This window comes from Somniosus microcephalus, chromosome 22, assembly GCF_052327205.1.
Source record: "Somniosus microcephalus isolate GS21.2 chromosome 22, FLI_Smic_1.0, whole genome shotgun sequence".
NCBI classification, from domain to species: domain Eukaryota; kingdom Metazoa; phylum Chordata; class Chondrichthyes; order Squaliformes; family Somniosidae; genus Somniosus; species Somniosus microcephalus.
In genome coordinates this window covers 73845783-73861350 of record NC_141008.1, presented here as the reverse complement: position 1 = coordinate 73861350, position 15568 = coordinate 73845783, and the positions used below count along the sequence as shown (strand labels likewise).

The window sequence follows — 15568 nt, the reverse complement described above, 5'->3', positions numbered from 1 at the left end:
CCCCATCAGGGCAAAATCACAGGGAGGAGGTGGGATGAAGACGGGAGCAGGGTTTGAAGCTGCCATCTCCTCTGGCCGCACGGTACTTGCCAAGGATGGCGAAATCGCTGCCTTTGTGTGCCACTATTAAATTCCTGTGTATGCTACTTTTAAACAGGTATTAACTGATTTAAAACAAATGAATTAACACTTACCTAAAAATAATGCAGAGATAAAGGTAGTACGAGTGTAATAAGATTCATTTTTTGAACTTCAATTGGGAAATATATCCCAGTCATAGATTCCTGAGATGCGCTACAAAGCTGCAACCTACCTCAGGAGACATCATAAACTAAATGTCAAGCCTGACTGAGTTATTAAGTTTATTCAATTCCAAAGACTGGCTAAAAGCCTCCAGCTACACCCCAATCCCAATATCTGTGATTTGGGTGATTCCGTCTTTAAAAATAGAGTTAGTATCATAACCAAAGCCACTGGTTTGTAGGTTTTCATGGATAACATGGATGGAATCGTAGGATGTGATCCCCAAAACACCAGTAAAATTCTGGATCCCATGTAATAAAAATGGAATTTGATTTATTCCGTTGCCTAAGACCCTGGTTATAACAGTGGTGTAAGATGACATGAGCACTGAAACATTCTAACATCATGACAAGCAGGAGCATACTACAAGGCTGCCTTTTGCAATGACTTATCAGGCCGGGTTATTCATTATGCAATACATATTATACGTCTGTAAAACTTAAACTTTTAGCTTTGCTTTTTGCTACATTTAAAAAAAAAGTGAACTCAAAACTTTAACGTAGTGACCAACAAAACAAATAGTAACCTGAAATTCTCAGTTTTAAAAATCTAAATTCTCACCTGATGGAATAACCCACTCTGTCAGTCTTTTGTAATTGGCTATTGTAGCCACTGAGGCCCAGAACCAGCAGTCTCCCAACTCCCCCTGTACAATGTCACTTTTGCTAACCCCATCTGTCATAAAGAAAGCCTTTTCGTGTAGGTCCTGGTAAGAAAGAAATAAGGGATTTATATAATACAGCACTACTTTTCTGTTCACCATTTCAAGTGTTGGGAATGAATAATTAACAACTTGCATTTCATAGAATCATAGAGCAATACAGCACAGAAGGAGGCCATTCGGCCCATCGTGCCTGTGCCAGCTCTTTGGTAGAGCTATCCAATTAATCCCACTCCCCTGCCCTTTCCCCACAGCCCTGTAAATGTTTTCCCTTCAAGTATTGATCTAATTTGTATAGCATCTTTGACATAATAAAATGCCTCACGGCACTTCCCTGAGGAGAGAAACAAGTTGATCGAAGAATTTAAGGAAATTGGCTGAACCTACAGCTATTAAGCAAAACGTATGTGAATTAAAACAGAAAATGCAGGAAACACTCAGTAGGTCAGGCAACGTCTGTGGGGAGAGGAAGGTAGAGCTAACATTTTAGGCCGATGGCCTTTCATCATGAATTAATCTTTCTCTAAGGAAATGTCTCTTGAACTGTACTCTCATTAACACACCCAAAATAGTCATCTATCTGTCCTCATTTACATACTGACTGACTCACTGTGAACTTCCAGTGTTTTCGGTTTGTATTTTACTTGGTTATATTACAATCTGCCACCTACTCCTGTCAGCTTTGGGAAGTTAAAATAAATCCAAAGCAAGGCTGGCAAATAACTTGCTATGCTGGAGCCGCTTATTTACCATTGCTAATTGTCCATGGGAAGTAATGCCATAAACTATTTGTAAGAAATTACAGAGTAGAAATTAATCTTGGGCAATAACGCTAAACAGGTGGTAGCGCATAGGTCGCCCGTTATAGGCCCGCCTATTAAAGGCAATGGAACTAAATATCTGGTGGAGGGTATAATGGGCGACTAATATAATACTGCCCGTTTAGCAGTATTGCCCAAAACAAACTTCTACCCCAGCATTTCTTCTCAATATCTATCTTTCATGCTGCAGAAAATCCACACAGTCTCAGCCATTTTATCTTGGATAGGAATTTTAAAATCCAGAATATTTTAGTATGGTTGTTCTATCTGACAGTAGCAAATATATCTAGGTTTGTTATGGGACCATCGCGTAGTTACCAAGATACGGATCCATTTGATTTCTTTTGGGGCTACGTCCTCATAGGTTAGCGATGAAGGTTCAGGAAGAAATTCAGGATCTTCCCAGAGTTCCCCAGTCCCCTCAAGCTCATTTATAATATTCTGATAGTTCTGAATGAAAAAAGAAGAAAAAATCGAATGGTTACAATGGAATATAGCATTTATGTGTATTCAAAATAAAATGTATCATTTAAATATTATAAGCTAGAAATCACTGTTGTTCATATTAATGATCAAACACATAACACATTCAAACAACATTCCTCTGTCTGCTGCTTTACTGTAGGCTTTACCTTTAACCCATTTATTTTAAACTAGCTGGAGTGCCCGGCGGTGCTGAGGGTTTTTTGAGGGCATGTTGTTGTTGGAAGAGAGAGAGACTGGGGGGAGAAGAGAGAGACTGGGGGGGAGAGAGCGACTGGAGGGAAGGGGGGGAGAGAGCGACTGGGGGGAAGAGAGAGAGAGAGAGACTGGGGGGGAGAGAGAGACTGGGGGGGAGAGAGTGACTGGGGGGAAGAGAGAGAGAGAGACTGGGGGGGGAGAGAGAGAGAGGGAAAGAGAGAGGGGGAGGGAGAGAGAGTGAGAGAGAGACTGGGGGGGAGAAGAGAGAGACTGGGGGGGAGAAGAGAGAGATGGGGGGGAAGAGAGAGAGAGAGACAGCTGGATTTAGTTCGGGATTAGCCTGGAGAGAGAGGGGGGGAAGGAGCACCTCAGGCCTGGCCCGATGGACCCCTGTGAAGGAAGGAAGGAAGGAAGAAGGCGAGCTCTCCCTCCCTCTCCCACCCCCTCACTCTTTCCCTCCCTCACCCTCTCTCTCCCTACCCCCTGGTCTTCTCCCTGCTTTACTCTCTCTCCCTCCCTTCCCTCTCCACTCCCTCCCTGCCCCTCTCCTCTCCCTCCCTCCCCCGCTCCTCTCCCTCCCTCCCCCTCTCCTCACCCTCCCTCCCCCTCCATCCCCCTCTCCTCACCCTCCATCTCTCCTCACCCTCCCTCCCCCTCTCCTCACCCTCCCTCCCCCTCTCCTCTCCCTCCCTCCCCTCTCCTCTCCCTCCTCCCCCTCTCCTCTCCTCTCTCTCCCCCTCTCCTCTCCCTCCCCTCCTCCTCTCCTCTCCCTCCCCCTCCTCCTCTCCTCTCCCTCCCCCTCCCCCAGTCTCTCTCCTCCCCCTGTCCTCTCCCTCCCCCGTCTCTCCCTGATTTCCTCTCTCTCCCTCCCTCCCCCTCTCTCTCTCCCTCCCTCCCCCTCTCTCTCTCCTCCCTCCCCTCTCTCCCTCCCTCCCCCTCTCTCTCTCCCTCCCTCCCTCCCCCTCTCTCTCTCCCTCCCTCCCTCCCTCCCTCCCCCTCTCTCTCTCCCTCCCTGCCCTCTCTCTCTCTCCCTTTCCTCCGAGCCTGGACGCGGTGAGCCGAAGCCCCGTGTGCGGATCAGCGCCTCAGGGCCGGCCGGTGCGCGGCCGAGCGCTGTGAGGCCCGGCCCGACTCTCAGGTCGCGCTCCGGGCCGCCGCCGACGTTCATGCGCTCGCTGACTCCCGCCCCGGCAACCTTTACCAAGATGGCGGTGATGGCTACGCTCGACTCAGTCCCGCCGCGCCAGCCTTTACCAAGATGGCGGCGATCGCGGGCCGCTGGTTTGGAATCGGGCCCAGCGGGACGGGCGGTGCCTAGCTCGGGCGTGGCTGGCGAGGAGAGGCCGAGGCTTCGAGGCCTGAGGCCTGCAGGCAGCTCATCCACCACCGAGGGGGGGAAAGTCCAAGTCCCCTTTGCAAAGGATTTTTTTTTCTTTTAAAACCAACTTTTTTTAAGTGTGATTAATAAGGTCAAGGCTCAGGTCAGAGTTTGGTCAGGGAATTTTGCAAATTGGAATGTATTTGTCCAATTAGGGTTGAAGCTTAGAAGCAATATTTTAAGATTTTATTACATATTCAAAACAATATGTCTGCATACTAGACATTTAATCTATATATATAAAAACGGTATGTCTCTGTCTGTCTTTCTGTCTCTCTGTCCGGCTATACAATCAAAAGTTATAGAGCGTACCTACACGTGCGTCACATCAAAAGAAAGCTTACGATTCCAGAACGGTCGTAAGCGTATTTACGTTTCGGTGAGACAAAAATTGTGCCCGCGGTGTGGTGTATGTAACCATTCCACCTTTAAGAGAACTATTTTAAGAGATGCACTACTTTATCTTGGCTGCTGTATACTGTAATACCGGTGGTGACCACACCGGTATATAAGTGCTGTGTAATGATTTATTGGGCAGTTCAGCCTGACCTCCGACTAGTAAAGACCTGTTGAATTTACTATTGTGGTCTGTGTGCAGTGATTCTTATTAACAATAACTAGAACACACAGACTTAACAGTGGCGACGATGACGATCTTACCCTGCGGCAGAGATATATCCAAGGCAGTTTAACGGGTGTCGAGAAGAGGCATCCGCCCTCATCATCCTGCTGAGAAAAGACTCGGGTCTGAAGAGCAAGGAAGAATCCTGACACGAAGCCTTCCATCAGCAACAGGCAGTGATCATCCCTTCTATCACGGTGGTGGGTAAGCCGATCAGCGACGAGCAGCAAGTCGGCCACGTTGGCTGTGAAGTAGGGGAGGGAAAAACGGAGGATATAAGGGCGGAGAACTCGACCATGGCCGGGGAAAAGAGCCGGACAGAAGTCGGGGCCAGAGGCACTGAGACTGGGGCAGCGTAAGGCATGGGAGCCGCGGTGAATGCAAACGCAGCCGGTGTAAAAGACCGGGCTGCAAGCGGGCTGGGAGACGCAACAGCATCGAGAGAGCTCGACCGCGACCGGTGAAAAAGGCCGGGCAGCTACCGAGGCCGCGAGGCGCGGGATAAAATTTTTAAAAACTGCGGAGAACTCAGCCGCAGCCGGGGGAAAGGATCGGACTGCAAGAGGGGCTGGGAGGCACGATTTGAGAACCGCTGGGGAGGGCGAACACAGCAATACGGCAATCGCCATTACAGCCAGCGGGGGAGAAAGGCAAATGCGGGAAGCCGCCATTTTCGTAGGCGGGGGAAGAAGACAAGCGCGGGAAACCGCCATTTTGAAAAAAAAAAATAAAAGAAAAATTTTTTTTGTTTCTCAAGAAGATTGCGAGGATGCCTAAGCGTGGTAACATCAACGATTTCGATCCCGATGTTGAAGATTGGGCCACGTATGTAGAACGCAGAGAGATTTATTGTAAGGCAAATAAAATATCAGATGAAGATAAAGCACTAACCTTACTAAACTCAATGGGTGCGAAGACATACGGGCTATTGAAGCATCTTCTATCACCAGCTAAACCAGCGGATCAGGCTTTCGCTAATATTGTTGCTGTCCTGAGAAATCATTTGAACCCCACACCGCTGATGTTAGCGGAACGATTTAAATTTTATGCGAGAACGCAACTGAAAGAGGAAAGCAACGCGGAGTATTTAATTGAACTGCGTAAGCTAGCGAAATACTGTCAGTTTGGGGAAAGACTGACAGAGGCACTGAGAGACAAATTCGTGTGTGGATTGTCGAAAGAAGGAACACAAAAGCGGCTGCTTGAAGAGAATGATCTTACACTTGATAAGGCTGTCACTATTGCAGCATCGCACGAAGCCGCAGCGAGAGGCACTGCAGAAATGCAGCTGAAGGCAGCGGTACTCAGCGTAGATCAAATGGCTTTGGGTACAGCGAAATGTTATCGTTGTGGAAAGACAACACACGATCAGAACCAATGCTGGTTTAAAAATCAGGAATGTAGAAAATGTGGCAAGCTTGGTCACATAGCTAAAGTATGCCGGTCAGGAAAGAAGACCAGCAACAAAAAGTCACCGCAGGAAAAGTGCAGAAAGGTACATAAGGTGGCTGAGAAGAGTTCGGATGAACAGAATTCGGATTCAGACTCCAACAGCAAGGAACTGGGTAGTCTGAGAATTCACAATGTTAGTAAGGAAGCTGACCTACGAACTATCTGGGTCACACTTCAGATAGCAGGAGTCCAAGTGAAGATGGAATTGGACACCGGATCGGCGTTGATGGTCATGAATAAGCAAGATTACAAAAGGTTATTCACACATATTCCCCTACGGGATACGGAGATAGTATTGCAGACATACACGGGGCAAAGAGTATACCCCATCGGAAAGATAAAAGTCAAGGTGGTACACAAGGGCAAAGAACACCAAGGAATGGACTTATATGTACTACCTGAGGGAGGTCCACCACTTCTGGGACGGGAGTGGATCAGGAAAATAAATATGGACTGGCACTCCCTAAAAGCAATAACGGTAGATTCTGGAAAAAAAGATGTCAAACCTGAACGATTGTCCAGAATATTGGATGAGGCTAAAGAGGTGTTCCAACAGGGACTGGGAACACTGAGAGGAATTACGGCAAAAATCAAGATTGCAGAACATGCAAACCCAAAATTTTTCAAAGCCAGACCGGTACCTTATGCGATACGACCTGCTGTGGAAGCTGAGCTGGAAGGGCTAGAACATTCAGGAGTACTGTCTAAGGTGGACTGGAGTGAGTGGGCCATGCCCATTGTTCCCGTCATGAAGCGTTCATCGAGTAACAAGCCAGGGGAACCGGGGAAGGTCCGCATCTGTGGAGACTTCAAGATCACGGTTAATCCGGTGCTTCACACGGTGCAATATCCGCTTCCGCGGATTGAGGATATCTTTGCTTCATTGTCTGGCGGGAAACACTTCACCAAGATAGACCTGGCGCAAGCGTACTTACAGATGGAAGTTGAGGAAGAGTCGCGCCAGTATCTCACAATCAACACGCACAGAGGCTTGTATCGATATAATAGACTGGTTTTTGGAGTGGCTTCGGCTCCAGCAATTTGGCAGAGGGCCATGGAGCAGGTATTACAGGGAATTCCAAGCACTCAATGTTACTTGGACGATATCCTGATTACAGGAGATGACGATGAGGAACACCTTGCAAATTTGAAACTGGTGCCCACCAGATTGAAGGAATATGGACTTCGAGTTAATCGCCAGAAATGTGAGTTCTTTCAGAAACGGATCTCGTACTGTGGTCATGTCATTGACCAGGAGGGGCTGCACAAGTCACCTGACAAGATCGAAGCTGTTGTGAAGACTCCCGCTCCGGAAAATGTATCCCAGTTGAGGTCGTTCCTAGGGTTGATTAACTATTACCATAAGTTTCTGCCAAATCTATCCACGGTGCTGCACCCGCTGAACGCTCTTTTGCAGAAAGAAGTACCATGGAAGTGGAGCGAGGACTGTAAGAAGGCCTTTCGCAAAAGCAAGGCATTGATCACCTCAGAGGAAGTGTTGGCTCACTTCAACCCAACGCTACCTATTCGTTTAGCTTGTGATGCTTCTCCTTATGGTATTGGAGCAGTACTCTCACACAAGTTGCCAAATGGCTTGGAAAGGCCAGTCGCATTTGCATCCAGATCATTGACCTCCGCTGAGCGCAACTATGCTCAGATAGATAGGGAGGCTCTCAGCCTTGTGTGGGGAGTAAAGAAGTTTAATCATTACCTGCAGGGCCAGAAGTTTACACTGCTGACAGACCACCAGCCGTTGGTATCCATTTTTAACCCTAAGAAGGGTGTTTCGGTGATGACAGCACAGAGGCTCCAGAGATGGTCCCTTTTCCTAGGGGCACATCAATATCAGATAGAATTCAAAGGTACAAAGCAGCATGGTAATGCTGATGGGCTGTCGCGCCTGCCACTACCTACTGAGGAGGAGGCACCGACGGTTGACTCGGTGGAGTTATTTCACTCGACCATCATCGAATGTTTACCTGTCACCAATGCAAATATTGAAAGGGAGACTAGGAATGACCCGACACTGTCCCGGGTCTACGAATTGACAGTAAAGGGATGGCCAGCCCATGGTGATCCACTGTTACCGGCATTCTCAGCAAGACGAGAACAGCTGTCCATCTGTCAGGGAACATTGATGTATGGAACAAGGGTGATTATCCCTCCTAAGTTAAGAGAGAGAGTTCTAAAAGAACTACATGAAGGTCATCTGGGGGGAGTCAAGATGAAAAGCCTTGCTAGGGCTTATGTGTGGTGGCCGGGTATCGACCAACAGATAGAGGATCTGACGAAAAGCTGCTCAGGGTGCCAAAAAGTCCAAAATGCACCTCCAATTGCACCGCTGCATCCATGGGAATGGCCTTCAACCCCATGGCAACGTGTACATATTGACTTTGCTGGTCCATTCATGGATTCCATGTTTTTAATTGTGGTGGACGCACATTCTAAATGGCCAGAAGTGATTAAAATGACTACCACTACCTCGGAGAAGACGATCGTGGTGCTAAGAACGATATTTGCAAGAAATGGATTGCCAGAGCAAATATGTTCAGACAACGGACCACAGTTCGTGTCAGAGGAATTCCAGAAATTCCTGAAGAAGAATGGGGTGAAACATTATACCTCTGCCCCATATCATCCAGCTACGAATGGGCTGGCCGAGAGGTTTGTACAGACGTTCAAAAAGGCAATAAAGGCCATGAGCGAAGATCAGATTCCACTGCAACACAAGGTGGACAATTTCCTACTGGCATATCGAAACACCACCCATGCAACAACAAACCAAAGTCCTGCCATGATGTTCTATAACAGGAGGTTGCGGTCCAGGTTGGACTTGTTAAAACCAAATGTGCGGAGGGAAGTCGAAAACAAACAGTTCCAGCATATCAATAACAAGCCCACTCGGAGTTTTGAAATAGGACAACCGGTGTTAGCCAGGGACTATAAAAACGAGAAATGGCAATCTGGAACAATTCGGGCCAGACAAGGACCCCTGATGTACACGGTAGATGTTGGTGATAATGTAATGCGACGTCATGCTGACCAACTGGTGGGATCGAGAATAAGGGTCGAGCCCATGGTTACGACAGAGACAACCGTGGAGGAAGTTAGTGAACCTGAAGCATCTACCTCAGAAGTGAATATACCTGATGATGATGTCCTATCCATAGGGGATCAACTAGATGAGTCACCCCAGCAACGAGAACCAGAGACCCCTGAAAGGCGTTATCCGTCTCGGATCAGGAGGCCTCCTCAGAGACTGAATCTGTGAACTGTTTTTACATGAAGTTGTGTATATATGTTACTATGTTATGTTTAATGGGGAATATATACTGTTAAGCTAAAAAGGGAGGATTGTGGTGTATGTAACCGTTCCACCTTTAAGAGAACTATTTTAAGAGATGCACTACTTTCTCTTGGCTGCTGTATACTGTAATACCGGTGGTGACCACACCGGTGTATAAGTGCTGTGTAATGATTTATTGGGCAGTTCAGCCTGACCTCCGACTAGTAAAGACCTGTTGAATTTACTCTTGTGGTCTGTGTGCAGTGATTCTTATTAACAATAACTAGAACACACAGACTTAACAGGCGGTATCCAAAAAATGTTCAAAATTCTGCTCATTATCTGCTCATTAGCATTGAGTGACGTCGAGGTCAACCAATCGTACGGTCGAGCGACCCGACGGTCGACCAATCGCTGCGTGGCGGGGGCGGGTTCCTGGCGCATGCGGGCGGGCCCTCTTAGAGTCGAGTGACGGGACGATTGACCAATCCTACGCTTCGGTGACCTGACGGTCGACCAATCGGTGCGTGTGTGGGCGGGCCTTATCGTTCTGAACCGAGATGAGTCGCCGCCATCTTGATTCCAAACTTTTCATTTCTTTTTCCCGCTTTCTGCGTCTTTAAAAAAAAAGTTGCTTTTAAAACACATAGGCCTAGAAATTCAGTTGGGCGCGCCAGCCGTTAGCGCCTTAGGAGGAGTAGATCTCGAGCGCTAGGCGCTTAGCGCCCGGGCGCAGCGCGATCTGCGCCTCGCCCCAACTTCAGTACACATTTAGCGCCGGCGCAAAGTCTTAACGCGCGCAGATCATGACGTCATTTACAAGTGCAACGCCCTTTGTGCGCCCCGAACCGGAACTTCACTCGCGCCGGCCCATTGTGCGCCGGGCGGCCCTAACGACTGTGAAGTGGAACGGTCCACAGCCGATGCGGGCCACGGGGAGCGCAAATTAAAGGGCCCTCCTGTACTAGAAATGGTACGGGGAGGAGGTGGAGGAGGAGGAGGAGGAGGAGGAGGAGGAGGTGGTGGTGGTGGTGCCGGGAACACATAACAGACGGATGGAGAGAAACCCTCCCCAGAACCACAAATACACCAGTGTCGGCCTTTCAAAAAAACGAATCCACCCTCCCCCTTTAAGAGCTCACCGGAGCCAGAGTGTCTGCCGTCAATCAGCAGCTCGCCGCACCTGCCCTGCGACCTGCCCTGCGCCCATCTTCCGCTTCAGCGTCCCGGCCCGCCGGCTTAGCGCCTAAAGAGAGGCGTGCAGTGCCACTTTTAGCGCTCGAGCAAACTCTTAGGGCGAAGCTAATGAATATCGGATAAGTGTCCTCGATTTGGCGGCGGGCGCAAACTTTAGCGGCCGCCCGACTTTACCGCCCCAAAAGTGGCTACAATGAATTTCTAGGCCATAGGGCTAAAAATTCAGTTTGGGGCGCCAAGCTCGCCCGGGTGCTGGAATTACCGCTGCGTGCGGAGCCACTTGCACCATCCGGATATTCAGTTTCTGCGCCCCAAATGGAAGCGGGCCGCTAAACGAGGCTTCCCGCGCCCCGCTTGGGGCGCTGAAACTGAATATCGGCGTGCTAAGGGCCACAGCGCCACCCACTGCGGCACGGCACGCTGCGGTACTGCAGGCGTTCCTCCCACTGTTAAGATGGAGGTGCCTGCAACAACGTGATCCCCGCTCGCAAGTGCCGGCAAATGAGCCCGGCACCAAGGAGAAGTGCCGGGCTCTTGGGAAACAGCCGACAATGCCGCGGGGGGGTGGTGTAGGAGGCCGGGGACGGAGGTGCGGGCAGGCGGGCGCCGAAAAAGCGGGCGGCCGCACCTCCACCTTAACTAGCGCCACTACCACCACAGGTAGGCCCCTGTGTACCGGTCGCTATTTGCGGCCGGCGCTGAGGAGGCGGGTGCGACCAAATATGGCCATCGGGGCGATAGCAGGGCACTGCGCACACCGATGACGTCATCGGTGGCGGCGCAGCGCTACAGGCTAACGCCGCCATTAGCGCCCCGCTAAATATCACGGTAGGTGTGGCCAGTGGCGCAAAAGCCACTGAGTGCCCTCTTTGGGCGCTAACTGGTGGCGCAGCCCACTGAATTTCTAGGCCATATTGTTTTTTAAAAAAGTTAATTACTTTCTAAATCTTTTATCTAATCTCATTAATTTTCCTACCTTGCCCCGTTTTTGCAGGTAGGCCTCGAAGCCTGGGCGTCTGTTGCCAGCCATGCTGGACCCTAGGCAATTGTTTTGTGGCAAGCTCCTCCCACCCCTCACCCCACCCCCCCACCCCCGCTGGCCCTGATTCCGAACCAGCGGCCAGCCATCTTGGTAAAGGCTGGCTGGGCTCACTGCAAGCTCCTCGCGCTCGCGCTGCACGGCGCATGCGCACCTCCACACAGAGCGCAGCCAGCGGGAAACGAGCAGGTTAGCGGGGGGGGGGCGGGGCTCGGGAGGGGAGGGGGAGCGGAGAGGGTTACCCCGGCAACCGGGCTTGCCAGCCGCAATCGACCGTCTCAAGCCGCTCAGGCCCAGGCCCGGTCCCGGAGATCGGGAGGCGGAGAGGGGAGGAGGGTTACCAAGGCAACTGGGCCCGGCCAGCCGCAATCGGCCGTCTCAAGCCGCCTCAGGCCCGGCCTCAGGAGGGCGCGCCTCGGGCTGACCGGGGCGCTGCGCTCGGTATGTCAGCGCGTGGGACAGCACGGAGCTCAGCGGAGCCATCACCGGCAGAGGGGAGAGGGTCTGCTGGCTCCTCCCCTCCCTTTCTCCCCCCCTCCTTCCCCCACCACCCCCACCCCTCCCCTCCTCTCCCCCCTCTCACCCTCTCCTCCCCCCCTCTCCCCCTCCCCTCCTTCCACCTCCCCTCCCCTCCCCCTCCCCTCCTCTCCCCCTCCCCTCCTCCCCCTCCCCTCTCCCCTCCTCCCCTCCCCCTCCCCTCCCCTCTCCCCCCCTCCCCTCCCCTCCTCTCTCCCCCTTCTCTTCCCTTCCCCTCCCCCTCCTCCCCACCCCCTCCCCTCCCCCTCCCCCTTCCCCTCCTCCCCTCCCCCTCCCCCTCCCCTCCCCTCCTCCCCTTTCCCCCTCCCCTCCTCCCCTCCCCTTCCCCCTCCCCTCCCCTTTCCCCCCTCCCCTCCCCTTCCCCCCCTCCCCTACCCTTTCCCCCCTCCCCTTTCCCCCCTCCCCTCCCCTTTCCCCCCTCCCCTTTCCGCCCCTCCCCTTTCTCCCCCCCTCCCCTCCCCTTTCCCCCCTCCCCTCCCCTTTCCCCCCTCCCCTCCCCTTTCCCCCCCTCCCCTCCCCTCCCCTTTCCCCCCTCCCCCCTTTCCCCCTCCCCTTTCCCCCTCCCCTTTCCCCCCTTTCCCCCCTCCCCTTCCCCCCTCCCGTCCCCTTCCCCCCTCCCCTCCCCTTTCCCCCTTCCCCTCCCCTTCCCCCCTCCCCTCCCCTTCCCCCCTCCCCTTTCCCCCCTCCCCTTTCCCCCTCCCCTCCCCTTCCCCCCCTCCCCCCTTCCCCCCTCCCCTTCCCCCCCTCCCCCCTCCCCTCCCCCCCTCCCCTTCCCCCCCTCCCCTCCCCTTCCCCCCTCCCCTTTCCCCCCTCCCCTCCCCTTCCCCCCCTTTCCCCCCTCCCCTCCCCTTTCCCCCTCCCCTTTCCCCCCTCCCCTCCCCTTCCCCTCCCCTCCCCTCCCCTCCCCTCCTCCCCTTCCCCCCTCCCCTCCCCTTCCCCCCTCCCCTCCCCTTTCCCCCCCTCCCCTCCCCTTCCCCCCTCCCCTCCCCTTTCCCCCCTCCCCTCCCCTTTCCCCCCATCCCCTCCCCTCCCCTTTCTCCCCCCTCCCCTCCTCCCCTTTCCCCCCTCCCCTCCCCTTTCTCCCCCCTCCCCTCCTCCCCTTTCCCCCTCCCCTTTCCCCCCTTTCCCCCCTCCCCTTCCCCCCCTCCCGTCCCCTTCCCCCCTCCCCTCCCCTTTCACAATTTTTCACAATTCACAATTCAAATCGCTTTATTGGCATGATAAGTTACATCTTATGTTGCCAAAGCATCAAAATACATTTATGGTTTAGCACATAAACGCAGTTCTATTCATACAGTGTATAAACAGGTATATCCCTGAGTGTATAAATATACATTCGCATTGTTTATATATATTCTTTTCTTAGTTTACTGGTTGTCCCTCTGTTCATGGCAAGCTGTAACATAGTGTGCTGCCAGTGTTACACAGCTTCTCTCCTCTCCCAGTAGGAATAGGAGTTTTTGGTTGTCATTCAGATTTCTGAAATCAGGGCATATTTGTGAGAATTTTTGGTAGAAATTCTCCCTGATGCCCTGATATTTTCTGCAGGCTGTGAGGAAGTGCATCTCTGTCTCCACTACTCCCTGACTGCAGTGAGAGCATATCCTGTCTTCTCTTGGCAGCCTGGTCTGCCTGTGTCTGCCTTTTTCGATCGCTAGGCTATGTTCGCTAAGTCTGTACCTTGTCAAGGTTCTTCTCAGTTTGTTATCCTTTACCATGGTCAGGTAATCAGCTATGTTGTATTGTCTGTTTAGGGCCAAGTAGCAATTGAGTTTGCTTTGGGTTTTTGTTGTTTCTGCCCAATATGTCAGATATTTTTCCTTTTGCTTAGCGACGATTGTGTTGGGTCGAATTCTTTGTGTTACCCTGTCACTGTCCTGGGGCTGGTTATTGTTAGTATTGTTAGTAGTTACTTCACTGAGTCCCAGGACTAGTTGACTGAGGGTATTCTTCTTTATGGTCAGCTCTTGGCATTTCAGGGCATCGTAGTGATAGCATTGGGGATTGCTCATTTGTAGGTGATTCCAAAATTTGGTGGTTCTTTTTTGGATAGTGATTATTAATGGATATTGGCCTAGTTCCGCCCTGCATGCATTGTTTACTGTTTTCCTTTGAGTCCGGAGGATACTTTTACAGAATTCTGCATGTAGGATCTCAATTGGGTGTTTGTCCCATTTTGCAAATTCTTGTTGAGTTAGCGGTCCCCATACCTCACTGCCATAGAGTGCAATTGGTTCAATTACTGATTTGAAAATTTTGAGCCAAATGCTAATTGGGATTTCTATTTGGATTGATTTTTTGATGGCATAGAAAGCCCTTCTTGCTTTCTCTTTCAGTTCATTCACAGCCAGTTTGAAGTTTCCCGTAGAACTGATTTTTAAGCCCAAGTATGTGTAGTTAGTGGTTTGTTCAATTTTGGTTGTTCCTACTGTGAAATTTATTTTGGGTCCCTGATGTTTGGATCTTTGCTGGAACACAAGGACTTTGGTTTTTTGGGGATTTATTGCCAGGGCCCAAGTCTGGCAGTACGACTCCAGCAGGTCCAGGTTCTGCTGTAGCCCCTCTTTAGTTGGTGACAGCAGAACCAGGTCGTCTGCATAGAGGAGGAATTTAACCTTGGATTCATATAGGGTGAGGCCGGGTGCTGTAGATTGTTCAAGTAGTTTTGCCAATCCATTTATGTAAATATTAAAGAGTGTCGGTGAGATTGGCGAGCCCTGCGTCACCCCCCGCCCCTGTGGGAAGTATTTTGTTTGTTTGTCTCCAATTTTAACAGCACATTTGTTGTTTGTATACATTGATTTAATTACATCATATGTTTTCCCTCCTACCCCGCTTTCGATAAGTTTCAGGAATAAACCGTCATGCCAGATGGAGTCGAAAGCCTTCTGGAAATCTACAAAGCATGCGTAGATTTTGCTTTTGTTATGGTGAACGTGTTTGTCAATTAGGGTCTGTAGGGTGAAGATATGATCGGATGTTCTATAGTTTGGCAGGAGTCCAATTTGGCTTTTACTCAAGACATTGTGCTCTTCAAGGAAGTTTATAAGTCTTTTGTTTATGATGCTACAGAATACCTTCCCCAGGTTACTGTTTACACAGATGCCTCGATAGTTGTTTGGGTCGATTTTGTCCCCACTTTTGTATATGGGCGTTATGAGTCCTTTGTTCCAGATATCAGGGAAATAACCGACACTCAGAACCAAGTTGAAGAGTTTTAGGATAGCCAGTTTCATTTTGTTGTCTGTGTATTTAATCATCTCGTTTAGTATGCCGTCTGTCCCGCAGGCTTTTCCTGGTCGCAGGCCCTTGAGTTTTTCAAGAAGTTCTTTTTCTGTTATTATGGCGTCTAGCGGGTTTTGGTTATCTTTTATGGCCATTTCTAGCTTTTCCAGTTTTTTGCATATTTGGTGTTGCTCTGGTCTTAGTGTGTTTTTCTGGTATAATTTTTCAAAGTGGTTTACCCATGTGTCCCCATTTTGAATGGCCAAATCGTCGTGTTGTTTTTTGTGTAGTGTTTTCAAGTTTTCCCAGAAACAATTGGAATCAATGGATTCCTCCATGGAGCTGAGTGTATTCTTAATATATTGC

The 15568-nt window shown here is 50.6% G+C and overlaps 1 protein-coding gene across 1 annotated transcript in view; it reads right to left on the bottom strand.

Moving 5' to 3' along the window:
* LOC147102532 (calpain-A-like) overlaps positions 1 to 15568 on the bottom strand; it is an 82775-nt gene that overhangs the window by 51196 nt on the left and 16011 nt on the right. The window contains exons 3-4 of the mRNA XM_085965082.1: positions 2104 to 2235; positions 865 to 1009 (exon numbers count right to left, since the gene is read on the bottom strand). Of these exons, the coding sequence (XP_085821208.1) occupies positions 865 to 1009; positions 2104 to 2235 (277 nt within the window). The remainder of the gene's footprint in view (positions 1 to 864; positions 1010 to 2103; positions 2236 to 15568) is intronic.